The following is a 27,784-nucleotide window of genomic DNA, read 5'->3' as shown; positions in this document are numbered from 1 at the left end:
TCTCTTGAAATATCTTAGACAACTAGGTTAATAAGAATTAATTTCTTGAGACCATTTAGGCTAGAATCTGCAAATCAACATTCGCAGGCTACATGCAGAAATAGGGACCAATCCTGAGAGGTGTTGAATGGCTTCAACTCCTATTGGCTTCTATAGGAATTGGGAGAATTCAGCTTGTTGCAAGGGCAGGCTCCTAAAATGAGGGTTTCAGGGCTGTCATTTTCTGTATGACCCCTCCCCTGTAAATATAAATTTTAATTTGTATATTAAAGTGGGCCACAATGCATATTTTTGGCATGATGAGCTCAGGCTTCTGTGACCAAGTTAGAACATGGAGTACAAGCTGTGTGGAAGCAGATATTAAACATTCAATCTGACATTTTATCAGCTGATGTTTTCAAGTGAAATTGTATACTACTTCCCTCTCCATTTTTTGGAATGTCCCCCAGTGGCCTCAGTACCAGTTGGATGCATGATCCTGTTCTAGATCCTGGTAGGGCTTTTGGGGCCAGAATTATTACAAGGCAATGGTGCTGGAACTAGGGATCCTGGGGGCTGCCGCACCTCCTGGCTTGAAGCAGTAATAACAAACACCAAATACATGGTTTCCATCATCAGCACCCCCACTACAAAAGTTGTTCCAGTACCCCTGTTGCAAGGTAGAAGAGGGCAGCAAGTATTAAAAATTCAGTATCCTGCTCAGTATTCACCTACAAAGCAAGTTTTATGAGGCGTGGAGGAATTGCAGGCACCACACATTTTAAAACATGATGTTTCTGCTATTCACACTGCGTTACCAAAACATTGTACTTTTGAGTGAGGTAATAACTGTGGTTTGTGGTGGTAGTTTGTTAGGATGATTGAGGGGAAAAGATGAGGATAATGATGAAGATACATGATAATGTGTTTGTAACATTTTATTGGAGTGAAACATGGAAAATTCAGTATAATTTTGCATGATTTCATGTGTCCAGAATGAAACGAAGCATTTGCAAAACTTGCAGCATGAGTTAAATTGCAGATTTTGGCCCATCACAACAAAAATGACTTTGTATGAATGTTTTTAAAAATGATCACATTGCTCTATGGTAAGTTTTATTGGTAATAGGATGCATTTTATCATGTTAATTTTGGGAACGTGAATGCATGCTTTCACTATGTTCTCTGAAGTGGAGATTGCATGATCTAAAAGAAAACAATACTGCAGAATGCCAACCTAAGATGAGGAGAGGGTGTTATGCCATATGCAAGCCGTAAGATAAATACAGTGATTGAGGTGATACAAGTATCTAAATAGCTAGGAAGATCACGATCTCTTTTCTCTCTACGTTACATAATTATGAGTTATGACACTTAACATAGTAGCATAATGGATAGGAAAGTGCATGCCCAATCATGTATCTAACCAGTCTGTGTTCCCATATTTCCCAGTATACTTGTTGTGGTATACAATACTAATTTTGGACCCAAGTTTACATTAATTTCACAGAAACCTTTTGTTTGTTTGTTTTAGTTTTGAATTCCTTTTTGGTTATTGAGCATCAGAAATTTTGAAATCTTGAGACTTTTTTTTAATGCGATATGTTAATTAAGGCAATTGGGTTAAAGCAATACAGCATGACTTTAATTTTTCCAAACCTTAGCTATCTGAAACTCCTTGTTATTCAAAATGAAATCATGTATCCTTTCATGTAAATTAGTCTCTATTAATTATATTGAAAGGTCCCTCAATTATAAAACCCTCTGCTTATCCACATTTACTTAGTGTCTTTTATCACATTCAGATAATCAAGCTTGTAGTGTAAATGTTTAGTAGGAGTTATTTTCAAGAGAGCACCAGCAATATGTGTTATCAGACGTATGAGAAAAAGACCCAAATTCAGATGTATTTAACCAATATATTACTATACTTATGAACCAACACTATTCCATGGTTCCTCCTCCGTTTTGCTCTTGTTGTTGAATATTTTACTTTGGAGCTTTAGTACACATTAAAAAATAGGACAGTGTCAGACATACAAATCTTACAGAGTTGAAAACCATGCATGGTCTTTGCAGTGCCTAACCTTATATTATGGTTCATATGAAACTAAAAAGGATCTGTACCATAGATGTAGCAAATGACCTCAGTCAATTACTATGAGTGGTGATTGATTTCTGTGTTTAAAAAGCATACCCTTATTCATTAATGTTATTCATTTAACAGACCTAGTCTATCTCTCTTGTCTTTTACCAAGAGAAAGGCATGGTATGTATTAATTCAGTACTGAAATACACATGAAGATATGGCAAACTGTTGGAAAGAAATAGTTGCAAAAATAGACATATTTGTCTATACATGATAAGAGTGGGTTGGGGGGGAACAACACCCCAAAATATATAAAAAGTCAGGCATTAGTAAATACTGTCTATGGATAATTATATTAAATAGAACTAAATGCGGGTCTGGTCAAATGAGCAAGAACCATTTCCCCAGTTGTCTCTTTTTTCCTTGAAATGTTGAATCACACAGACTATGCCACATTAAATACTGTTGTTAAAACACACAACACCATCCCTAAGACTAAGAGTAATGTGTCAGATTTTATTTATCCATGTGTAACATTTTGTGCTGTGATAGGTAGTACCAGACTAACAAAGCCAAACTCTAACTGGACACACACACACACACGTGCACACGCACACAATTTAGGCCTGATGTGCTGGATTCATTCCTGTTGAAATTGATGGAAGTTGAAGATGTTTGGAACCTCACAGGTTCAAGTTCTATGGATACTCTGATAATGTGCACTCTTCTCACACTCTTAGGGAGGTGCTAACACAGGCAAGGGCTTTTCATTCTTAGAAATGACATATTCTTAGGAATTTCACAACCCAAGGAGTATCTGCAAGGAATCTGTAGTGTGGGGGATGAGTGGTGGGAAAAAGAAACTGCCCCTAGAGGACAGGCACTGGTGATGCTCTCTTCTCCTGAATGTTGAATTGATAATTGATGGCAGCATGACATTAGACACTTTGTTCTTGCTTGCTTTCTTTTTTCCCCCAGCCAAGCTGAACAGGAAGCTCTGCTGGCAACCTCTAGATTGGAGGTGGGGGGAGTGGAAAAAACAGGGAAGGGGGAAATACAAAGATTGCTTTGGATTTTTTTAAGGAGGATCAGGGCTAGATGGGTTGTGGGATTCATCATCCATTGGAAAAAGGAGAGAGGCATCCCAGGGGAAGTTGTCCTGTTTATTTGACTAGGCCCTGCCTTAACTCAGTGTACTATAATCGTCTTTATGCCGCTCGCCTTTCATAGCATAATTAGCCTTCTCTGGAAGTGAATGTGGGTGGTGGTGGGTAGTGCAGAGGAGTTTTTCTTCAGAAAAAAATAAGTAATGGGCCGGCAGGAAAGAAAAAGCTTTCCGGTTTGGATGCTGCATCATGTGGCTTTGTTGACTCGCCTGCAGAGATGGTCACTGCCATATTTATTTGGGGGGGTGGGTAAACAATGATAGAATAATCCATGGGACTGCTGTGGGAAACAAACTTGAGAACAGGAGTCTTTAATCTGTGCTCTGGTCCTCAGACACTGGTTTTCTTTAGCTCTTTAAATTATTTTTCATTCCTTCTTGATTATTTTGCTGAGAGTCAGTGTGTTAATTTATTTTCCTTTTGGCTTTTGAAACCCAGTATCTTCACTGTTATGTTGAATTCTAAAGTTATTTTCCCCAAAACAGATACTTAGTGCCTTTGGTTCCAAGGAAAATGCCTCCACTTTGCATATTGCTACACTGGCCCCAACCGTAGTGGACTAAATCCAGCACTACTTACACAAGCAAAACACTCATTGACTTGACTTGTATAAGGACTTTTGGGCACGGCGTGCTGAGTGCACGGGGTAATAAGGAAACTGGTGGGATAGACGCAGTGAAGCATTTTCTCCATTTCTTCTTCCCTCTTTTGCTTCATCTCTCTTCATTTGTTTGTTCTCTGTCTCTCCCTTTCTTCTATATTTCCATTTTATCAAACCAAGAATGAGATAAAATAATTAGACCTCTTAGGGTATGTCTATACTGCACATTAAGCCCAGGATCTGACTCAGATTGGAGCTTAAGCCCTGTTTCCGTCCAGACACAAATCTGTCTGACTTGGGTCAGCAAGTGCTCAGGACCAAGATCCTAGGACCTTGCTGTGGGGAAGGGTCAAAGCCCAAGTCCTGCTGTGACTTAGGTTCAAGCCCTGTCATTTTGCAATGTGGACACAGGTCAAGATGAGGCCTGTGTCAGGAAGGTCTGTGTAGTGTAGTATGGATGCATTAGTACAGTTGTCAGATCCAGGTCCAACAATTTGTAAACCCACATTTACAATGCTGTGTGGTTGGTCCAGCACAGGCTTGGAAATACTAAATCCACAAGCCTGGGTGCTGAGTCTTTTCCCTCCCCCCACCCTTGATAAAAAGTTCTTTCTAGATCCTGAACATTCTTCCTCTCCTTTCAACTTGGCTTCCTTATGCAGCCTTGTAATAGGTGAGCAGGAACTCAAGACATATTGACTTTGGTTCTGCAGTTTTTCTGAAATACACTTGATATTCCTGTAATACAGTAATTCTTTGCAGGTTTTTGGATTGTTCCCACAAGTCAGATTTCTAGCTCCAAATTTGCCATTAAACCATGAAATCCAAGTCACATAGAGAGGACATAATAGTGTTATAGCTCAGTCTCCTATTTAGGGGACTGTACTTCAAGAAGCAAAAGACACCCTCAATGGAAATCTAGAGAGAATTCACCAGAAACTGTAATTGGAATATACCTCAGTTTATTGTAATGATGATAATACTCTCTATTTGTGTAATGCCTTCTATGCATCCCAGGGTGCTTTATAAACACTAAGGAATTAACTTGCACAATACCCCTGACAAATAGGTGTTGTTATTGTACATATGAGGAAATTGAAGTACAGAGAGGTTAAAGACTTGATTGTGCAACCTTTACTTCCATTGTTGAGCATTTACTCTCACGAGGAGTAGTCCCACTGAAGTCCAAGGTTCAAATATAGAAGAAAGTGCTACTCAGTTGGTAAAGAACATAATTCATGAATCTGTCTTTACATTTGCAGCTGTCTACTTGACTAAATTCAGTTTTATTTTGGTGGACAAATTTATATCTTTAGAGGGACAGGAGGCAAAGTTACAATTAATCCCTCCTTAATTGGTGTGGCTCTAAGTAATGTTCTGCTTAATCCACTCCTTACTGTGAGGGTGAAGTAAGGCTAACCATTTGGATTCTGGACTAGGCAGAGAGAGAAAAAGAGAGGGGGTATGTGTACTTTTGCACTTCATGCTGCTGTTGTAGGTCCATGTCAAGAAATATCTGTGTTTAAATAAAATACCTTTTGTTGGTTTCCCTCAAACTGTCTCTTGACTTAATTAAGTGGAATTCAATTAAATAAACAATCCACTTTGGAGCAGTTCTTAAAAAAAAATCTCTTTTTCTTTCCTCTTCCCCTTTCCCCCCTATCTTTCTTTCATTTAACCCATAAAAGTCTCTGGAGTGTGAAATGTGAAGGCACCAAATTGAAATTACTTTTGCTTTTTCATTTAACAGTTTGCATTACATTAACCCCATCCCATTCCACACAGCAAACCTTTCCTTTACTTAGATGTTAGATATTACTAGAGAGTATTGTTGAAAGACTGGACATGCTGAAATGTTTTATGTAAGTTTCTATCCTCCCCTTGTGTAGGACCTGATTCTACAAAGACTGGATGCATGTAAGAAATCCCATTTTATTTCTTTCTGGCAAGTGAGTAGGGTTCTCTTCCACAGCAAACATCAATAAAAATGTTAACTAAGTTAGAACTGCAGGACCAAATTCTGACCTCAAAGAGAGCCATGCAAGCCCTTTTTCTCCAATGTCTGCACAGGTGGTGCTGAGGGCACAAATTGAATTAATCAGGACTACTCATGTACCTAAAATCAAGCAAGTGTATAAGTCCCTAAGGAATCACAGCCTTAATATCATACTGTGAATTACAGATCAGGGAGTTGTTATCATGTATGATATATTGCTGAATTGTTTGCTTATTATAAATCTTACTTCAGATGCTAAGTGTGCATTGGAGATATTAGTTTGGTTCTACTCTGAAAAGAGACAATTAAAATGACAGAATGGGATTAAAGGTTTATTGTCTCTAATTTCAAAATAAAATGTGCTTAGTATTTACACTTAAAATATGCTTAACTTTTTAAAAATTTGCCTTCTTTACATGCTAGCCTGGGAAACTTAACTTGGGATCTGACAATCAAGCTGAGTTCTTTCCTCTTCCTGGTTTGTGGCCAGTAATAAAGATTCTGCAGGTTAAATTCTGCCCTCAGTGACAACTGTGTAACTCCATTGCCTTCAGTTTGTTCCCTCAGATACCTTTGCAGATGGTGAGACAATGGGAGTTGCATAAGCCCAAATGTGGACAGACTTTGACCCTGCAATTAGAACTTAGTTAATAAATTTTGTGCCATGTGATATGTAATAAAATATAATTTTGTTACCTAGAGTCATTGGTTCTGCAAGATTTACAAAAGTAAAAATAATAATAACCTGCAACCCTCCTCCCAACTTTAAAAGAAGCATATAGTGCTCTCAATGTATACAGGGCGCAGCTCTGTTGAGTAAGATGGCATCATTTTACATAGTTGCTATTCAGAGCATAATTGCATCTTAAAGCAAAATAGAGTAGCTTCCCTTGGTTTCTCTGCACAAGATGGCAGTGTTTATTTTTGCCTCTCTCTCGATTAACAGGCCATTTGCTATCACTCTCTCTCTCTCACAGGGGAAGATATTAGTCCAATCCAGGTATTTTCCAACAGAGTTGTTTAACAGGTCATTGCAGCTCAGGTTTTTCTGCACTTTGAATCAGCATTTGTGTGAACACTCTTTTAAATTTTGCTGAACTACTACTTTAGGCCTAAAGTATTTGAATTTGAAAGAATACAGCTATCCTAGTTTTTCTCTCTCCCCACCCTCCGATAGTCTTATTCGATGAAAGATCTATCAGAGAGCAAAAATGGGACTCTCTTGTAGTCATCACTAATGGGGCATAGGCCATATGAAGAGAGAGTCTGTTTTTATACTGACAAGTGTGTTGCCTTGGTACTCTTGTGCTTTTGGTTTTGGAGTTTTGTGATTTTTTTTCTGTGCATATGTCAGCGTACTGTGCTTTTTCATCTGTAAAAATAAATAAAAATATAAAAGGATTCCACAAAAGATTCAGCTTTGATGAGAAATCCCCTGCCCTTCCATTTAAACGTTTATTTCAGATGCCAATGAAACTTTGACCACAAAAGTGTACCTTTTCAATAATTTTTATTGATTGTATCATTGCTGATGTATCTTGAATTTCTGCCAGTGAAACTGCCAGTGGTGGGTTCAGCCATGGGACACTGGGATAGCCTTCAGTATGTGGGCGATGAATCTAACTTTGGCCCATCCAATATATGAATATATTTGCAAATGCCAAAAGTGTAGTGTTTCACTACTCCTATGTGGATCTGATTCCCCACTCCATTACATAATTGGCTTCAGTGGAGTTACGCTGTTGTAAAACTGATGTAACAGAAGGGAGAATCATGAACTGCATTATTTCTTTCCTTCCTTCCTTAAATGTTATATTTGTTTCCTTGGAGATCTTACATCCTATATGTACTGTGATGAAACTTTTTGCAGTAGTGAGAAGGCCAAATGAATGACTGAATTTGGAAATGGCACATGCAATCTCTCCAGCATAGTGAGGCATCTACCTTTTATATGGGGAGTGAGGGGGGCTTAATAAAGTGGGTAGAGAGATGAAAATCTGTCCAAATATTTTTCCAGCCATGTACTAAGCCTTTAGAAATCTGGGTTTATACTGGAGATAATGAGGATCGTTGTGGTGTACCACCACTAGTGTATATGCTGTATTATGACTACGTCCTTTAAGACTGTGTTGAACATGAACTTCACCCACAGATCATAAAGGTTTCATATACCTACAGTGAGGACTCTCATAACTTCCAGCTTTCCTTAACTGTCTATAACCTGTCATTTTACTATACCAGCCGCTAAGCAGGGTCAAACCTGGTCACTCTTTGGAAGTGAGACCTTGGTGCTGCTGATTCAGTATTACTCTTCCCTTAGAGACAGAGCTGAAGCAGTGGCCTGCTGCAGCATTAGAGGGCTATTACTTGTGCTATCTTAGGCATTTAAAACTCAGCCTCTCACTCCTTGTGGTGTGTCACCTACATACAGTGATGCTGGGTCCATTAGATATATAGATTCTATTCATTATGGAGCTTTTTCCAAGAGTAGTATAATCATATACTTTGCACTTTTTATAGCATCTTCCATTTGAGCGTCTCAGATTTCTTTGTTGTTTTTGTCTCTGCTAAAATCCATTTAGGGTGTTTACATATTGCCCATGTGAATTTTGTTGTCAGTTTCAATTGGATACAGTATTCTTAATTTCCATACTAAATCTGTGCAGAGTTGCTATGCGCAGGTAAACAGCTGACATGTTTGTGTTTCATGAGTACCATGGCTGAATTTCATGGTGGGTGAAATGGTTCCTTGAGATACAAAGTACTGTGAACTCAGTCCTACTCCATTAAAGCGAATGGGAGAATCTCCATTAACTCTAATGGAACTGAATCAAGCTCTGTAAGAATGTAAGGTATCCCTTTTATCACTGGATAGTACAGAGATCTGCTTACAGTTACACACTTTGGACTGTGTCTGAGTAATAAGAAAAAAGTTGGTCAGGGAATTATATAACATTTCTGTCCTTAACTATATTTTTTGTTAAAACAGTGTCTTGTGTGGAATGTGCCATGCTAGTTGAGCCATGTGAATTTGAGGAGGGAACACTAATCAATTCTACTTCTAGTGACCTCTTCCTGAATCTCTGTTCCCCTTGTGTCCCCTTCCAAATCTGTAATATTCTGATTCAACAATTCTGTATTACTTTAAAATTGTATGCATTTAGTTCTGGAGGAACAAACAAAACTCCCAAACAAACCAAAAAAGAAAAATGAAGTTTCTCCAAATCAGTTCAAAGTTACTTGTCTTTGCAAATCGATGTATATTTAATTAAGCAGAGTTGATTTGGTCTAAATCAATTGTAACTACTACCTCAAGTGGAAGATACTACAGAATGTAAAATGTAACAATAATAGAGGATTATTATTCTGTTTTCATATTGGTGGGTAAATTGTTTCTAACTAGTTGGGAAAACAAAATAGATGAACAGAAACCACTTAGTAGTGCTGCTGCCCACTTTAGTAACTTTTGTTGTTTTGAAAAATGGTTGATTATACAGCTTGCAGTATCAACAATTGTGGATTTCACGTGAAATAAATTAATTTCACAGTGCTATTGATGGAAGAAATGCTCACTAACAGCTGATAATTAATGATCAGTTTGGAGATTATCACAAACAATTACAAAGGTTGCCTTTTCCTTTAGAAGTCCTTTTGGATAAACTGGATGTTAAATCACCTGCCCAAGGCTTTTACTTTACTTGTGCTAACAAGACAAAAATGACTGTGTTTGAAGAGCTCTGGACTCAACTTTTCAGACTGTCTGATAATCCATACAACTCTTCTTTAAACATCTTAAGTGAGTGAGCAAATAGAGACTATAATAAAATTGAAAACCATCATATAGGCACATGTTACCACCAGGTTTAAGTAATAGAGCATGACCAATAAGAGGCACTGCTGCAGAGTTTATATTTTCATTTTATGGCATGCATTAAATATTTGATCACTAAGCAGCAGACAGAGGCAATTGGGCTAAAGAGTATAGTTTGCAAGGATAAGATTCAGAGACTGTCATGTCTGAGCACTGGATGGGGATCTCCTATATCTTAATCCCTGCTTTGACTCAGTGGAGCTGGACAAGCCACTTAACATCTCTTGCTTAGTTTCTCCATGTGTAAAATGGGATTGTGTGATAATTCATTAATATTGGTAAACTGTTTTGAAGATGAAAATAACTATGCAGGAGTAAAAGCTCTGTAATACATAGTGTAAAGGGAGAAGAGAAGTAGATCTATTTTTGTAAAGGTATTTAGGTGCCTGTGCCTAAAGATGCAGATAGGGTCCTAGTGGGTTTTTCAGAGGTGTGTAGGTGTCTGACTTGCATTGAAATCAATAGGAGTTAGGTGCATGGGCACTTCTGAAAAATGCACTCAGCTCCTATCTGCATCTTTAGACACCTAAATACCTTTAAAAACGTGGCCTTTATTCTACATCCACACGAAACTGGGGTGGGAGGATGGGTAATAGGAGGGCTATACACAGTCTGCATTTTTTGTTGTTGTTTCTGTCCTTCTGAGAGGAGGCAGGGAAGGAACAGAAGCATCAAAAAACCCTAGATTTGATGAGTTCGTTAATCGGTAGAATTTTATAATCTTGAGGCTGCCTTCCTAAAATTCTCTGTGGGGAAACCCAGCTGTAGATCTCTGTATTTCATCCACCTTGCAAACAGATTTGCAGAACTAGAAGCATGCTGCACAGCTGAAAATGTCCCCAAAGGAATGCTCCTAAATCTTGCAGACTTCAGAATATGGTTTACATTTTTTTAAAGGTTAAAATCCAGTGTAGTTGTATTGATACATTTAAACAAAAGATAAGAGCTGAACAAGCTCAAGGTTATGCTCATCGGCTACCTCCAGCTTGTGAAAGAGTGATTGCTAGCTACAGGAGGCAACATAATGACAAACTACCCTTTCCATGGAAGTCAATGTTTTAAAAATCTACCAAAATCATTGAGAACTGGAATGGACTTGAGATCTGGCCGTAATAGCCTTCTTTCATTACATCCTTCATATTAATTTCCCAGAGAAGGGTTTGGAGGGAGGCTATTTTCCTTTCCAACTTTACATCATCTCTGCAATATTTTATTTCATTGACTTCTGCATTTCTTGTGCTGGTAGGGAAGCAGCATGGTTAGTGGTTAAAAGAGGCAACTGGGAATCAGGAGTCCTGGGTTCGAGTCCCAGTTTTGCCCTGATTTGCGCTGTGGTTTTTTTTAAATGTCATTTACACTCATTTAAACCCATGGGGAGTTACTTCTGTAGAAGAGCAGAATTGGGCCTCTATACTTCTGTTTATAATGTCAATTTTGAGTTGGATAATGTTTATTTCATGGCAAGGCTTATTTAATAGGTAGAATGAGCACTTTAAGTAAAAGGAACTCAGTGATTGTAAGTTGCTGTTATTGATATGGGTTGAAGTTTAGTCTACTATGAGGGACAGTTCTACTAGAGGATATTATGAAAGGTGTACTCTGAAGTGGTACTCTAGTTAAGTCTTCTGTCAGAAAAATGCAGCTTTTATATTGTTGGAATCTTGCTCGGGTCAGAAATGGTGGGAAGTGGTTACTGATCAGTGGACTAGTGATACTCAGTGCCTGTTCAGTGACCTGTATGAAATGAGTGCATGGTCTTTCTCAAGTTCCTAATTTAAACTTATTCACATCACAGAATTGACAGTGATTAGTTACCTCGTTTGCTACAGTGCAGTAGAGAGGCCAGGGATTGACAGGGTATGGAGAGTGGACTATCCTCCTTCCCCCGCCCCCAGAAGCAGTCCTTCCAGGGTGTGGCTGGGGCAAATTGGTGAGCTTTGTGGGAGAACTTTCCTTGTTTGCTGCCTCTGCTGCACCTCTTCTATGGATAAGTAAAGGACTTCAGTCCCTAGGACTGTTGTTCTGGAACTCTGGCTAACACCAAATTTGCACACTTCTTTTTTTTAAATAGATGTACAGGTTTTCAGAGGTGCTTAGCACCTACAGCTCTCATGTCAGTGGAACCTGCAGTTCCGTGGCATAAAGTAAAGTACCCTTTAAAGTCTTCTTCCCAGGGGAGTGATCACTTTCTCATAACAGCTATAATGCCCAATTCACCTATATTATAATTGGTGCCCCCTCCCCCCGCCCCCAGTGAAGACACTGAAATGTTATTTATGAAAATGACTTTAAGAAAACTGGCATACCACTTGATATGGCCATACCAGCCAGGTTTTGTTTACCATACCGTGTTGTGCGTGTGTGTGTTTTCAGAAAACTGTAGCTCTGTAGCTTCTAAGTTGGACTTCCACAGCAGTGTGTGTCTTGAAATGCAAAGCTGTTTTAGTAAGTCTTGGTAAAAATAACCTAGTCCAACTGTATTTCTTACACTGATTTTAAAAAGTGTTTTGAAAGGCAGTGTGTGGACAGTTCGATACAGTGGAAGGAGCCAAATGTTTATTTTAAGATGCGTTTGAACAAATCTGCCTACATAAACTTGCCAGTGTTAAGAAAGAGGGGCTCTGCCCCTTTTAGATCACAAAGGCCTCTCAGTGGGGGGATGGTTTTGGTAATGGAAAAAACAAAAAAGCTTCCAGTATGTGGTGGAGGAGGTAAAATAAACAAACAGCAATGGATGATTACTTCGCTCCATCAAGGCTCCTTTATCCTCATAAGCTCAGCCAGTGGTCAACATGTTAGACACCCCTCCCTGTTTCATCCATCCCTTAACTGTGCTCTTTGACAGCATTGGTTTATACAGCTGGGGCTTTGGGGAGCTTTATGGGAATTGCTATTGAACAACAGACATGGAGGTAGACAAAGTACCTATGGAAGGGTGAATGGCAGACTTCCTTTGAGTTTTCCTGGAGTGAGAGATGCTGGCCTCAATTTTTTTTCTTTTACTGCCAAAGATTTTAAAGTGAACACGTTTTTACAACTGTGTTTTAGTTCTTTGTACCACACGTTGTATAAAGAAATAGAAGTAGAGACTCCTCACAGTGTTCAAGTGGATTGTTACACTGTCTCTAGACATATGTCTCGCATTTTGATACTTTGTGTGTGTGTGTGTTTTTTATCTATGGGTGGGTGTGTATATCTAGGTATTATAAGCACTGCAACACCTATAGTTCAGGTACACGCTAAGGGGCCATTTTCAGCTGTTTAACTTTTACAAATGTTTGTCTTTGTGGCTGAAACTTGGCTTGGCAGGTACTTTTATAGTCGTGTGTGCGTGTTTCTATATATATGTGTGTGTTTGTGTGTATTATATATATACACACATACATACATATGTTTATATACATACATAACATTTATTTTATTTATTTATAGAGATAGCGAGAAGGGGGGGGGAACACCCCAAAACAACTACCCACAGATGCATGCAGGGTTCCCACTGAAGTCAATGGGAGCCCATGCGCATATGTGGAGTACGTTTGCACATGTGTGTGGGAGTATGAATATTCATGATGTTACAATGTTAGAGACTCAGAAGTCAGAAGATGACAAAATTAAGGCTCTTGTGCAAGTAAAACCCAGACCCAAAGGGGCATATGCATTGCAACACAGTCTTTCATTGGATGATCACATTGTATTTTTTGTTACTGCCTAGGTCTTTTAAAAAGAAAAATGGAGAATCTAATATAAGCATGTTCAACTCTTAGCAAGACAGCAATAGAACATTCTGCACTTGACAATATGTGCAGTCAATGAAACAGGAGTCTTACCTTAGTCCGTGTACCTTGCTATTTTATTCCATATGCAGTCCCCCTATTGGAGGAAAGGAGGCATGAGTCTCTGTGAATAATCTTAAGAGACACGTGTTCACACAGAACCAGTGGAATGTGTGGAGAATGCTAAACTTCTGCTTTACAAAATTCAGTGTGTCTGAGCAAAATCTTCTTTTTTATTTAGACACATAACTTTCACAAATTGCAATATTTTTACCAACTTCTGAAAGGCACATCTAGGACTTAAGACCTGTCTCCTTGCCAGATTTCAAGATTTTACTTCAAAATCCTGAGATGCTATATTCAAAAAAGATTGCATTTTTAACTTAATGGGAGGAAATGACATTTTTCCCACTTATTTTATTTTCAAAATTGGCTTGATTGATTTTTCCCCACTCAATCTTTCCAAAAATATTTGCTCCTCGGCTACGGAAGTATTTGCCAAATATCAATCCAAAAGGTTTAACAAAATTGTAAATGTTAAAGAGCTGAAAATAACATCTTAGAATGAAAACACTTTAGGCACTTTAACTGAAGTGGTGTTCTGCCTATAATATATAATTCTAATAAATGCATACACAAGATCTCATTGAGGCCCCAATCCAGTTCCCATTTAAGTCAATAGTAAACTTCTCATTAATTTTAATGGTGAAGGATCAGGACATGAATGTCACGTGCACACACACACACACATATATATAACCCTTGTTTAAATATAAGTTTCACTTACATATATAGGTGTCACTCTGTAATTATATACGTTTCTTCTGTAAATGTCATAGATACGAGTGGCACTTATAGGTGGGATGTATATAATTACAGTCTGAGTGAAACCTATAGTTAAGGTGCAAAAGTGTTAAAGTGTTTGTGTATTCAGGGAAAACTTGTATATGTAGTTTATATCTGTATGTTTATTAGAATTACACATAAATACAGCAGAAACTATTCATACTGAACTTGGATGTGAAACTACGTTAAAGCAAAGTAGAATAAAACTCCAGAATTGTTTCTGTGTATTTTGATGTTCCAAATTCATTTCTGATTATAGAGGACCTCTGATTAGGGAAGGTTATTATTTTAAAAATAAAGAAGAATACCTTCAAAATAAGAGCGTTTCAGTGTGTATTTAGATGGTGGCGGTTTGTATCTGTTGCTTGGTGATCAAATATTTAATGCATGAACCTGGGCAGCTGTTTGTTTGGAAATCACAGTATTAAGCAATGGCTTCATGGGTCTGAGAGCATGGAATAGTGGGGGAAGCTGGCAGTTTCTCACTAGATTTCCGAGTCAAAGAAGTGGCTCATCATACTGAAATCAAGGCTTCTGGTGGTAGGGAGTTGTTGCTGTTAATGTTGATTCTAACTAACATTATTCGTCGTTTAACATTATGCTGGTAAAGAATTTGGTTTCAGTTTGATTAAGCAATTACTATGGAGGGGCAAGGGTAAGCCCCCAAACTTGTGCAGAGTCAAAGGTTTTAACAATAACTAGTCTTTCAAAGTGAATCTGTGCTTGCTCACATTTCTCTGTCATACGTAAGCTATTCGTAATGGTCAAACTCTTAGAGGACTTAACAGCTCAGTGTTTTGCTGTATTTGACACTAATGTCAATGGAAATTATTTGTATGTCCGTGTATGTGGAGAAAGATGAATAGACTCCTTCCAGCATGCAGCACAATTTCCCCACCCTGACACTGGAGGTTGACTGAGAAATATTGTTTTTCATTGTTTTCAAAAAAGCAGTTTCTACAATAAAGCTCCAAAGGTTTCAGTGTTTTGATTGTCTTATTTGATCTGATCCCAATTTGTAGTTCAGCTGGCAAAAGAATGACGCTTACCTAATGTTGTAGGGATTGTGACATTCAATAGCCTAATGCTGACTAGTTCATAAACCTTTACAAGAAAAACAAATACAAACACCAAAATCTGCAATTTCCACTGTGGTAGGAGGATGAATGTTGAAAAGGAAAGAGAAGAAAATAAGATTGCTTATTAAGTGGAAAGATTAACAGGGAAATGCCTGTAGAGGTATAAACAGGAAAGAAATAAAATGAGGCAAGGGCTAATTTAGAGGACATACTAGAAAATAAGTGAGCTTGTGGATTTAATTCAAGATCATCCAAGCAGAGGCTCTTTGCATGCAAGAAGCCAATGATCAGGCTCAGTTTACTTGAAACATCAACAATGACTGCATCCTGCTGTTTCAGAGTTTGTGCTGATGGATGCTCATTGTGTTTGACACGGCCCCATTACGTTAGTGTGTTTACTGTGATTGTAGCTGTGTTTTGGATTTTGGGCTCTTCTCTTGCTCAGAGCACTGCAAAAGTCCAAGTTCTGAAGCTTCATCCTTTAAAGTGCACACATCTGCAGAGGCAAGGTCCAATCCTACAGAAACTATATTGTTTCTGTACTCTGGGTAGGGTATTAGATTTTTAGTTCTTTTAACTGATATACAGTACAAGACATTGCAGTCTAGTAAATTTGGCAGATCTCAAGCTGATGTTTATTTGCTGTGTGATGTTGCACAAGTCACTTAGCATTGCCGTGCTTCAGCTAGGCAAAGTGTAAAATAATACGTACCTTTCTTTGAGATCCACAAATGAATAAAGAACTATATAAGGTCTACAATAGGCGAGTGGCGCTTGTCCTCTTGTTAAGAGCTCCTTCATCACCTTACAAAGGATGTAGTGGTTGAGGCAAGGGCTCTTAGCCTCAGCAAAGCTGCAGGAACCATTTTACTTCATAACTAGGTGAGCCATATCTACAGCACAGCCTTTTATTAGCTGGATGCTTCACAAGGTTAGCAGAATACACTGTGAATAGGGTGACCAGATGTCCAGCTTTTATAGGGACAGTCCTGATTTTTGGGTCTTTTTCTTGTATGGGCTCTTATTACCCCCTCAGCCCCATCCCGATTTTTCACATTTGCTGTCTGGTCACCCTAATTGTGAATAACATACTGTGCATATGCAGCATGCAGCTTTTCCCAAAGGGTTACACTAGAGCTAGTCAGACGATGGATGTTTTTTTCCTGTGGAAAATTTCAACAACAAAAAAATATATAATGTTATTGTCAATGGAAAATTTCAATTCTTCATTGATCCCGCCTCTTATTCCCCACCAAAAAAAAAAATCAGTTTTTCAGTTTTCCGATTAAAAATAGAAAAATGTCAAGTAAAGCAGACATTTATGTGAAAATTTTTGCAGTTACAAAAAAGTTTTGATGGAAAGTTTTTGACTATTTCTAGTTATACATGCAGTCAAATTGAAACCATGTTCCCTTAGGAGTCTCAGACACAAGTCTCCTCAAAAAGAACAAATATGATAAATGTCCAGCTGTTCTGGCAGGTAGGGCTGTTATACATTAAAACTGTGCTTTTTTTTTTTTTAAATGGAGAAAGGGTCTTCCCCCACCATTCTCCACCTTGTTCTGAGGCAGAAACAACTGAACTATTTTTGCTCAAACTTTAAAACAAAAAACAAGAAAACCCACCGTCAGTCAAAAGTCAAACCTGAAAAGTGGAAGTTTTGGAAAAGAGAAGAGCGAGGGAACATATTATGTTTAAATTTGAAATTATTTCAAAATTATTTATTATTATTATACATTAAATTATTAGGGAAAATTAATGATAGTAGTGGTAACTACTTTACGTGCTGTAATAATTTTCTATGCAAGACTGTTATACAGTTTCCACCTCGGTGAGTTTAGTTTTCATTAACAGTCATCTTAATCACTGCAAAGGCAAAACCATTCAGAACTTCTTTTTTCAATAAAGTTTTTGTAACATGCATGCATTTGAAGAAGGTGGCTGATTGATATGTTCTAAGAAAGTATAATTAATAGATTATTTGTCCCAGTATGAGTGACAGCTGAGACATATTTTTCCTCTTTATTCTTGTGCACACATTTTAATTGATTAACAAAATTTTTTTAACTGCAGAACTGTTGCAGTGAAAAGTTGCACGCCAGACTGCAAGTGATTCAAAATAGTTACCATCTGAAGTCTGTCAGAAGTGCAGGGCACTTTGCTCCTTGAAGGGCTTGCAGAGTCAGGGAACAGCAAGCCCTGGCTTAAGGAGAAGCCCAGCAGTTTGGGAATCAGCAGATGCAGCTAATGAGTGGCTCTCATTCCCAGCTGGAAGATATAAGAGGAGGACCTGGCTCTGTAAGAGAGAAAGAAAGACAGACACACAAACACTTCCCCTCAACAGCCATGATGGCTGCAAAAGGCAGTTAGTCTCAGGGGGACCATAGGACCTAAGAGAGGGCTGTGAATCTTGAGCTACTGGCAGTGGGCAGAGGCCCCTGCAGTATCAGTCCAGGTCAGGACTATCACTTTTGTTACACAGAGGCTCTCTTACCTTTTTACATTTTTTGCATATCTTGAAGACTAAAACAGAGCTGGGTATAGCTGACTGTTTTGTCTCCAAGCTGGGAGACAGACTCAGCAGACTACACTGACCCGTGTAGAAGGAGCTGGGGTCACAGCACAGTTCCTGGTGGGACAAAATGCTGGATTCTGCCACCCTTACTTGTATTGAGTAATAGCTTTATTATCTAGGTAATCTTGAAGAAATGAATAGGGCTATTTGGTGAGGAAGGTACTACTTACTTAGTGTAAGTAAACAGAGAGGAATTTGGTGCCCAAATGACCATCATAATTAACATGAGTTTTCAGCCTTCGTTGGGAGCCTCTACAGAGAGGGGACAGCTTGAATGAGCCTGGGAACAGAACTGTTCTCTCATATCTAAATGTGATCAGAGGTGAGATATGTTGGTGAGCATGTGGGGAATTCTGATAACTCTAATAATCTGTTCTTGTTTTGTGGAAAAGCAGAGTCTCCAGGGCTCCCAGTTGAACACCTTCTATAAGTACTACGTTTACTACAGGAAAATGCCCCTGTAGATTCCACTGCAGTCTCTGCTCCTCTCCTTTTGGTCTCATACTATCATTAGAAGATTGAACAAAGAGTCTGATCCAAAGCCTGCAGAAATCAGTGGAAGTCTTTTCACTGATATCAATTAGCTGAGGATCAGGCCCTTAGAGTAAATTCATGTCACGGTCTCCTTATTAGTTTGTTACCCCTAAATTCTTGCAGAAGGTGAGAACTTTGATAGCCTTTTGTGTGTGTCCATTCTTGCCCCACAATGCAGCTTTTTGTCTACTATCTGTGGAAGGGGTTTGAATGTTTTAACTCTGCTCATGAGAAGGACTTTGCCTTTTTTTGAAGCAGAAAAGAAACTCAGGAGGTGAGCATTTTCATGCTGATTTGGAAACTAGTTATAAGACTGCAGTCAGGCGCTGTCATGCCTGGTTATGGCGAGAAAACAACAATGCCTTTCTTGATAAGGGAAAAAGGAAAAAGTCTTGCACAGTCAAAATTTTGACGTACAATTTAAATCATCTCTACGTCCTGTGGACTTGGAGCTGTCAAAAAGGCAAAGCCTGCATTTGAATGGAAAAGCTTTTTATTTCTTTAAAAAGTGTACCAGCTATAATTATCCATAACTATGCAGGCCTGTTTTAATGCTGTTTTATAATTACAGGTCTTAAAGCTAGATTATACAAAGTCATTTATACATAGTCAGAACAGAAGGACTTTGGGAGTTTTTAACCTGTAGATTGCTGTAGGTTGTGGCAGCTGATGGGATTTTGGCTGTATATATATGGTGTTAGCTGTGTAATGATTGATGAATCCCTTAATTAATTCCCCAACAAGTTAAGATTTACAGTCTCATATCTTTTTCTCTTGACACATCTGTGTTTGTCACTTTTAAAGACATGGATAAGCCATTTCTTCAAAAGCCTTTGTGGATATCTGAAACATTTCTGGGGTATTTTGCTGAATGTAACAAGATTAGAGTTTCATAATTTTATGGAATAAGCGATTGAATTGGGATTGATGTTGGTTATATACCAGAGGGCACCATCTCCTTGAATACTGGCTGCCTCTGTGGATTTATTTAGGGTATGCAATTACTTATCAAATGATCCAAAGCCAAATGAACAAATTGAAATATAGTGGGGGACTTTTAAATGGGCCTCTGTTTACAGTCTTTCAACAGGCTACACCTTTATTTTCCATGCACTAAACTCAAATGTGTCTAGAAGAAATTGACTCCTACTCTTTGGTACACTGAAGTGGTTGGGCTGGAACCAGCACTCCTTGCAGTGGAGGAGAAGGTGTTGCATTTGGATGTAACATAGCATTTATTCTCTTAGGGGGAAATCCTGGCCCTATTGAGGTCAGTGGCAAAACTCCCTTTGACTTTAAGACTGAAATCCTGATGCTATTAATCTACAAAGAATAAGTGATAAATTGAATGAGAGTGAATGGACAGGTGGAGCTGAAGGCCAGCAGAACCTACTGCTGTCAGATAGCTCACATGCCTAGTATAGTATAGATCATACTTTAGCCAACTATGAGTTAAAAGAATAAGATTTTACTGAACTAATAATGTAACTATTGACAGCAAACTTGATGAAAAGATAGATCTGCTAATTGTCTTCTGCATTCCAAACCAAGATACATTTCCTAACAGAACGGGTCCTCTTAAGTGAATTAGTAATGGGTCTGGACTGGAACATCAGATCTAAATCCTCAGTTGCAATTCAGTCTTTGGTCAAATTGAGATCAAACATGAATCCAGCTCAAGCCTATCTCTACAACTAGCTGAAAACTGAATCCAAATGCACATGAGCATTGGGGTGTGAGTGTAGTTCTGAACTTTGGGGACTCAGGTCTGTCTCAGAAAATTAATACCATATTGCTTTGTCTTGTGCTTATATTGGGTAGAATGAATTGGTGATAGGCAAATTCAGTTCTGATTCAACTCTTAACTACCTGTGGTTATACTATTATTTTGACCAAATTTTGTCTTTGATACGATGCACAGAAACATATTGATTTCAATGAGAGGTGTACATCAAAGCTCAGAATTTGGTCCATTATTTAGCTGACTTTACCAACTATGCCTATTTCTTGCTCTCTGTATGAACACACAATTTACACTAGTGTAACTGAGAACCAAAGCTCGGAGAAGCAAGGACTAGATATTCAGCTGGTGTTAGCTGATATAACTCTCCATAGGCTGAGGGTTTGGCCCAAGATGGTTGCATTTTTGTGTTCTATCAGTATATTCTTTGCCACACCTAATTTTAAAAAAAAATGGTAAGGAAAAGAATAGACCTGCTAACCTTGTTACTCAACAACTGAGCTCTTTTAGCTAATTAACCATTTTCCTTTGTATATTATTTATAACTGGAGCTCAGGGTTACTTGTATGCAGGATAGGTGACTCTCACTTAATACCTAGCATTAGCCCAGTAGGAAAATGAAGCTGTTCAAAATGTGAGGGGGGGGGGAAGAGAATTCAAAGATATAAAGTGTTGGAGTCTTTAAAATGTCATTAGAGGGACCAATAAAGCTGAGGAAATAATGAAAAAACTAGCAGTGAATGAATTCATTTTGTCATGTTTTCTGCCCATGAACCTATCAGAACAATTTGATGCTTTCTGCTGTTACAGCCTCTAACATTTTATGCCCTTTATGATGGGGTTTCAGGTTGGAATAGTTTTCACGTCTTGCCTTTACTTGTGTGAGTTTCCTAGATATATGTAGTGAAAAATTAAATACTATTCTATTGTACAGGATTGCTATTGAATACTAACGGTGGTAATGAAATTACAGGGCCAAATTGTATCAGATTTACATTGGCTCAAGTAGAGGGCAGGGCAGAGCTCTGCAGCCAGTAAGACAATCCCACCCTGAACTCCCTGGTACATATGATAGGTGTGTAGAGAGTATACCTCGGAACGGTGCTGCTAGTTTCCTCTGTGTGTCTTCTCAGTCTCCAAGCCAGTGAAAACTGGAAGCAGGACTGTGGACCCACCTGCTTACCTGTCGCTCTTGCATTAGGGTGGGTAGGGCATGAAGGGAGCAGTCCTTGCTCTCTGTCAAACACTTATCACAGTTGCTACTGCAACTGTGATTGGACCTTATAGGGGCTGGGCAAAATAGGAGAGAGTTTCTTGTGCCCTCTCCCTTTGCACTATGGTTCAAAGTCTGGCCCATGGTGTTATGGACTAAAAATATAGTATTCTGTATTAAAAATAAATAAGAATGTGTCACCTATCTCTTCCCCACTCCCTTCCTTTCTTTATATTTTCCTGTAAGAACTTAAATTGTTCCCTTTGGAAGCAGTGGCCAGCAGGAAGTGGCGATGAATCCTGGCAAGCTAATTGAGCACTGTAGAGGGATCTATATATTCAGGGGTGGGGCTAGTAGAAGAACTTTGAAATGCTCTTCAGATTCTCCTCTTCCTACTACACAATGGAACTCTGTGACATCATTTGCACTTATTCTATGTTTAACGCCGGTGAAAGTTCTTCACACCAAGTTGGGTGAAGAGTATATGGAAGAGACCCTCATTTCAGATAAGGGATCCTAACTATGGATAAAAGGGTACAATGTGTATCGCTGTGGAGGATTTTGACAGTAGCTTACAGTATTTTTTTCATGGCATTAGCTACATTTTAAAAGCTAGAGCCTACACTTTCAAAAGTGACTAATGTTTTTGAGTGCCTCAATTTTCAGATGCCCAACTTGAAACACTATAAACAACCCCGATATTCAGACAGTAAGGGTACGTGTTCACTACGTGCCAGATCGGCAGGTAGCGATCGATCTGTCAGGGATCGATTTGTCACATCTCGTCGAGACGCAATAAATTGATCCCCGAATCAATGCCTGTACTCCACCTGGGCTTGAGGAGTAAGCGGCGTCGACGGGGGAGCTGCCGCGGTCGACTCGCCACCGTGAGGGTGGCCAGGTAAGTCGAACTAAGATACTTCCACTTCAGCTACGCAAATAGCGTAGCTGAAGTTGCGTATCTTAGTTCTAACCCTGCCCCCTCACCCCCCCGCCCCAGTGTAACCCAGGCCTAAGACTTCCTAAAAAACAAGTCTTTTTAAGGCATCTCAAAGTGAGTAACCAAAATCAGGCACTCAAAATCACTTTTGAAAATTTAAACATAGGTTTCTGTCTCTTCTACTGCAGAATATGAATAACTCTCATGGATTCTGTAGCAGGGGAATTAGGGTCTTGGGACTTCAGACATGGCTGTAAGAACTTGAAGTATCTCAGCTAAGTATACAATACTGTTAGCAAGAGTCTATCTGATTAACTCTGTCCATATGCATACGTTTGAGCAGGCATACAGATGTGAGAGTCTAGAAAACAGAATTTAGGTGATATGTATAAAAGATGCTAGTCCATTGGAATAAGACAGAAAATACAAGCTGGTTCTCTACATATAAATAGTTGCATATCTCCAGTCTAAGTGTAGGTTCTGTGGGTTTTTTGTGGGGGTCTGAGTTTTCTTAATATAATCTAATGTGGCTTAGGGGGCAGAACTAAAAATGAAATCATTAAAAGCAAAATAAGTCACAACAAAGGACTGTTTTAAAGTCACTGTTTGTTTTCAGACCCAGTTGACTGCTGCTAAGAACCATTTCGTGCTCAATATGCCAAATCGTTTGGACATGCTTCACATCACAGCAGCCCCACATGTGGTTCAAGAGGCTGCTGGACTTTTGAAACACAGGTTTTAACTGGAAAGTGTAAAAATAGGTGTAATTAGAATCATAATTGCTGCACTTTGGAGGAGCAGCAGTCTTTTACTATTCCATTCAGCTTCTCTCTATAACTTTTTTATTTACAGTCTTCACTTTTCAATCTCATGAATATCCATTTTTCATTAAGTAGTAGTATTGTTTTTAGTAATATAACTGGTTTATTTGTCCCTTCCCCTATGATTATATCCTGGCTGAATGGGTTCCTGCTTTAAAATCAGTACTTTCTTGCTTTTGATTCCATTCCTTACAACAGATGCCTCTTGTTAGAACACAGGTCCGTTATGCCACACACAAGCCTTCATTTTCAAGAACAGTGGTAAATTAATTAGTGATGGCAAACCTCAGAAGGTCTGGGTAAGTCCACAATGTTTGGATACTTATCTGGAACTCTCTGTTCTGGAAACCAGGTTAGAAGTTTAATGGGATTGGGCTATCTTGTGAGCTTTTTATTACTGCTTGGTTTGGATGGAAATACCATGATGAATATAGCTTTTCTCATGATATTTTGATTTTTCTGATCTCTGAAAACAGGAGATGCAAAAGGATGTAAGAAGTTTATTGTACTACTTTGTGAATTTTTTTTTTTAGGGGGTCCAAGTTTTGACTGAAAGTTTGGGTGTGGTTTTTCTATGTATGTTTTATGTGTGTTCTTATGATATTTCTGATCCAACTGTAAATTGCAAGTATAGGATATCTTGACAGGTAATCTTTATTCAATCCTTAGAATCCAATTTTCATCCAAATGTTTAGATACTTATTAACACTAGACTTGTGAACCTTACAAGTTTCTTCCAACAATACTGTATTTTACCCTTCACTTTGATAGGTGGCTTTAGAAACACAAAAATTTTAGCTTGAAAGCAAGATATTTTTTTTACTTTACTTTCTTGGATATCATTAGAACAAAACAGATTATTGTCCTTTAAAAGCGAAGTTGATGCTAGTTTGTCCTGGGAGACGATCCATTTTCTATAGGCTCTTGCAAAATGTAAAACTAGATGGGTATTTTTAAAAAGGAATTGCATTTAATTATACAGTGTTCTTAGGTGAATTTTCATGTTTAAGAAGCTGGAATACAAGAGAGTGCTGTATTAGTGTATTATTCTCACAACAAACAAGCACTGTTCTGTTGCTACCTGCTTGGCCATTGTTCCTGATTGTATATGCTTTGCAGTGGTATTTGGATGGTTTCCTGCTCTCTGCCAGCACAAAAAAGGCATTTCTGTTACAATGGCCCCTAACCACACAATGACGGCATTAAGGATTTATTTGGAGGTTTTATTATTTTCTCCTCTTTTGTTCCTTCCAGGATGTCTTCCAAGCGACCAGCCTCTCCGTATGGGGAAGCAGATGGAGAGGTAGCCATGGTGACAAGCAGACAGAAAGTGGAAGAAGAGGAGAGTGACGGGCTCCCAGCCTTTCACCTTCCCTTGCATGTGAGTTTTCCCAACAAGCCTCGCTCTGAGGAATTTCAGCCAGTTTCTCTGCTGACGCAAGAGAGTTGTGGCCATAGAACTCCCACTTCTCAGCACAATACAATGGTAGGTTGGCTCATGGTCTGTTGTGCTTACATCCATTCTTTGATTGTGCATCTACAATAGCTTGGCATCCAGATATGCCCTTTATACAGTATACAGTTCAGAGTCACACGTACCGCACCATACTACAATAATGTGAAAGTTTTGACCTAGCTGGACTGCCTGCCACCCCCATTGCCAATGCTAAATCATTCTGTTAAGTATCAAACTCCACTTTCGCTCACCTCAGTTTGTTCATTTATTTTAGCTCAGAGGGCACTAAATTTTGCTCTTAATTACACTGGATTTCTGTATCTGTTCATTTACTAGTAGATACTCTGGTTTTAGACCATCATTAGTGAAAGCAATATTTGGCCTAGCATGTGGAGTGTAATGCATACATTGAGGTCTATGGAACATCTAGGCACAAGAGCGTGAATGAAGGATAAAATAGAGCAACAGAGACTTGACTTTGGATTTTGTTTTTAAAAGTTGAAGTTGGATCTGCTGATGTCTGTCTTGCACATGGTGGTTAATTATACACGAATTTGCTAATTTTCTTATTTCCAGCCTTTCACATCAGGAGACCTTGGTTCAAATCCTCACTTAGAAAGAAGCCAACATACCTGTAAACTAACAGTCATACGTACGCTTCGCCAAACCAACTTATGGACTTTGAGCCAATTGACCAAAATTAGAAGTCCATTGGAAGCCCAGGACTGTCCTTATTTAAAAACAAACCAAAAAGCTCATTCCCATGTTCCACTCTGATATTGCAGTCCCATTAATTGTAAGTTGACATGTTTAGAATATTGTAATTTTTTTTTATAGAGGTAGAAAATCAGGGAGGTATTTAAATCCAGGTCTGAGGTGTACTGGCAGATATCTATGCTGGGAAGACATTTGCACAACACTTGCCTGTGAAAATGTGACCAACTTTGCTTTAGTCCCCAGCTTTCAGGAGGACTACATTCACTCTCAATTTTACTTTAAATAAAGATAACCTTTGGTCCAGTATATCTGAAAACTTTAAAAAATGAATGATACAATAAGTGTCAGTTTATTATCACAAAAGACTATGACAACTCCATAGTTCTATTTAAGCTATTACAGCTCATTACAGATGTGCAACAAGCTCTACATTAAAAATCCCCCCACTCCACCCCTTTTTTTGAAAGTGAGTGTGTTTCCACTGGAGCTGCTTTTCTAGATGAAAAAACTTGCTGCTTTTTTTTTTCCCATTCAATTTTATATTGTTCTTCAATTTTAAGTTGAGAGAGCAACCTTGTGGGAGAGATTGCTCAGGGGTGCTATTATGCTTTTTTTTTTTTTTTAACTTGCTTGCTTCTGATCCTCTACCACACGTGCTGTGCAGATGTTATTCATTAATGTGCCATTAAAGTCAAAGGAACACTGGGCTTTACTGTCATATGGGCTATGTTGTATTTTGGCCTGGTGTGAGATCCCTTGTCTTTTAAAATTTTCTTTGGCATTATGGTTTGGATTTTCAATCTTGTACAGCACCTAAACCCAGGATAGATGCTTTCTCAAATATAAAGGCCTTTTCCTGCTGCCACTGAATTCAGAGGCATACCTTCCACCAACTTCAATAGTAGAGGACTAAGCCCTAAATGAGTAAATATAACTTGTCCTCTAAGGAGCCCCGCAGTGTGTTCTCCCTGGACATTGCTGAAACATTCAACTATAGTTTGACTGACTTGTATACTTATTCATGCATAGATTTATTTATTTTAAAGGCTAGAAAGGTCCAGAGTAGTCATCTATTGTGACTTCCTGCAAGACATTGGCCTTAATTGAACACCAAAATAACATACTGTATCATCTAATAATACTTTTATACTGCACATTTCAGACAGTTTTGTTGTATGGAATGTATTGATAGCATGTGCATTTGAAGCAGTTTCTTCTTGTGTGTGCACAGGGGAGAGGGGTTGTTTTTTTGCCCTGACATGTGAAAGAAGTGCTAGCTCATGCACAATGAGTGAAGTGATCAGTGCAAATAAGCAATATACATGTAATATGATCCCTGTTCTTTCCCTCTGTCCCCCTCTCCCCCCACCTTTGATATCTCACAGAGAAAAAACATGAGCACAGAGCCGTGACAACTTGTAAGTGGCTTTAACCTGTGTGATCAGCACTTACTGTATCTATCCCCATAGAGCCTATTCACCTTGGCAGCACTACAAGGGTCATTATTCCACTACTTGAACTGTTCCTATCCGATTTGGTACTGTAAATCCAGGTGTGTGCACACATGCAGTGTAGGCCAATGGTATTTTATCAGGAGAGTGCTAGCAGTCTCACGCTCCTTAACAACTTGTGTACTACACTGACTGACTCTGCTAGTAATCCTGGCGTTCTCATTTCACAGCTGTATGATGGCCTTCACAGGATATACCTTTTACAGATCTCTCCAGTATATTATAGGTAGGCTTGGAAGGATTCATTTTTTAATCAGTAAATGTTGCTTTCATCAAACATACACACATCAACAAGAAAATATTTCCATCAATTATCAAAATTTACAGAGAGGCAAAGTAAGAAAAGTACTGCTTGGGAATTTGTTGGAGTTTGAGTTCAGGATGTTTACGTGATATATTTTGACATGTGATGTTGACAATTTGTGTTTTAACAGTTTATAAAGGTTTAACATTTTGAATCTCAACATCCACTGTCACTAAAAAAAACATTATTTATTGATTTAAATTTCCCATGGGTGCACAAAATTATGGGAGGGGGGTTCAGACAATTATTTAATCTGTCAAAATTAAATAAAAAGCAAATTCTGCCAAGCCTTCTTAAAAGGCACAACCAGACCAACACTGCCCAGGCATCTAGCCAGTCTTAAGCCCAAGTTGTAAGGCACTCCCACCTCATTGCATCCCTCATGAACAAATTGTATGCTGTCTGCTTCATCTCTCAGTGGGTGCCTCATGGGAGACATTCGTGGCTTGGCTCTGGAAAAAACAGATATTTCAGTATCAAAAGGTCCCCAGGTCTTTTTATGCTTGGCCTACAGCCTGCTTGCAGCTGTGGGGATAAAACCAGCAGAAGTAAATCCAGAGCTAAGCTATCCA

At 38.7% G+C, this 27,784-nt stretch overlaps 1 protein-coding gene across 6 annotated transcripts in view; it reads left to right on the top strand.

Moving 5' to 3' along the window:
- The window catches only part of SOX5 (SRY-box transcription factor 5), a 547,399-nt gene that overhangs the window by 213,258 nt on the left and 306,357 nt on the right, over window positions 1–27,784 (top strand). For 4 of the 6 annotated variants that reach the window (XM_073318355.1, XM_073318336.1, XM_073318328.1 and 1 more), the window contains exon 2: window positions 24,479–24,710. In XM_073318355.1, the coding sequence (XP_073174456.1) occupies window positions 24,480–24,710 (231 nt within the window). In that variant the 5' untranslated portion in view covers window position 24,479. The remainder of the gene's footprint in view (window positions 1–24,478; window positions 24,711–27,784) is intronic. The other 2 variants (XM_073318369.1, XM_073318362.1) reach the window with 1 other exon arrangement.

This window comes from Lepidochelys kempii, chromosome 1 (genome assembly GCF_965140265.1).
Source record: "Lepidochelys kempii isolate rLepKem1 chromosome 1, rLepKem1.hap2, whole genome shotgun sequence".
Taxonomy (NCBI): domain Eukaryota; kingdom Metazoa; phylum Chordata; order Testudines; family Cheloniidae; genus Lepidochelys; species Lepidochelys kempii.
Note: the sequence above shows the minus strand (reverse complement) of the source record. Positions and strands in the feature narration are given on the sequence as shown.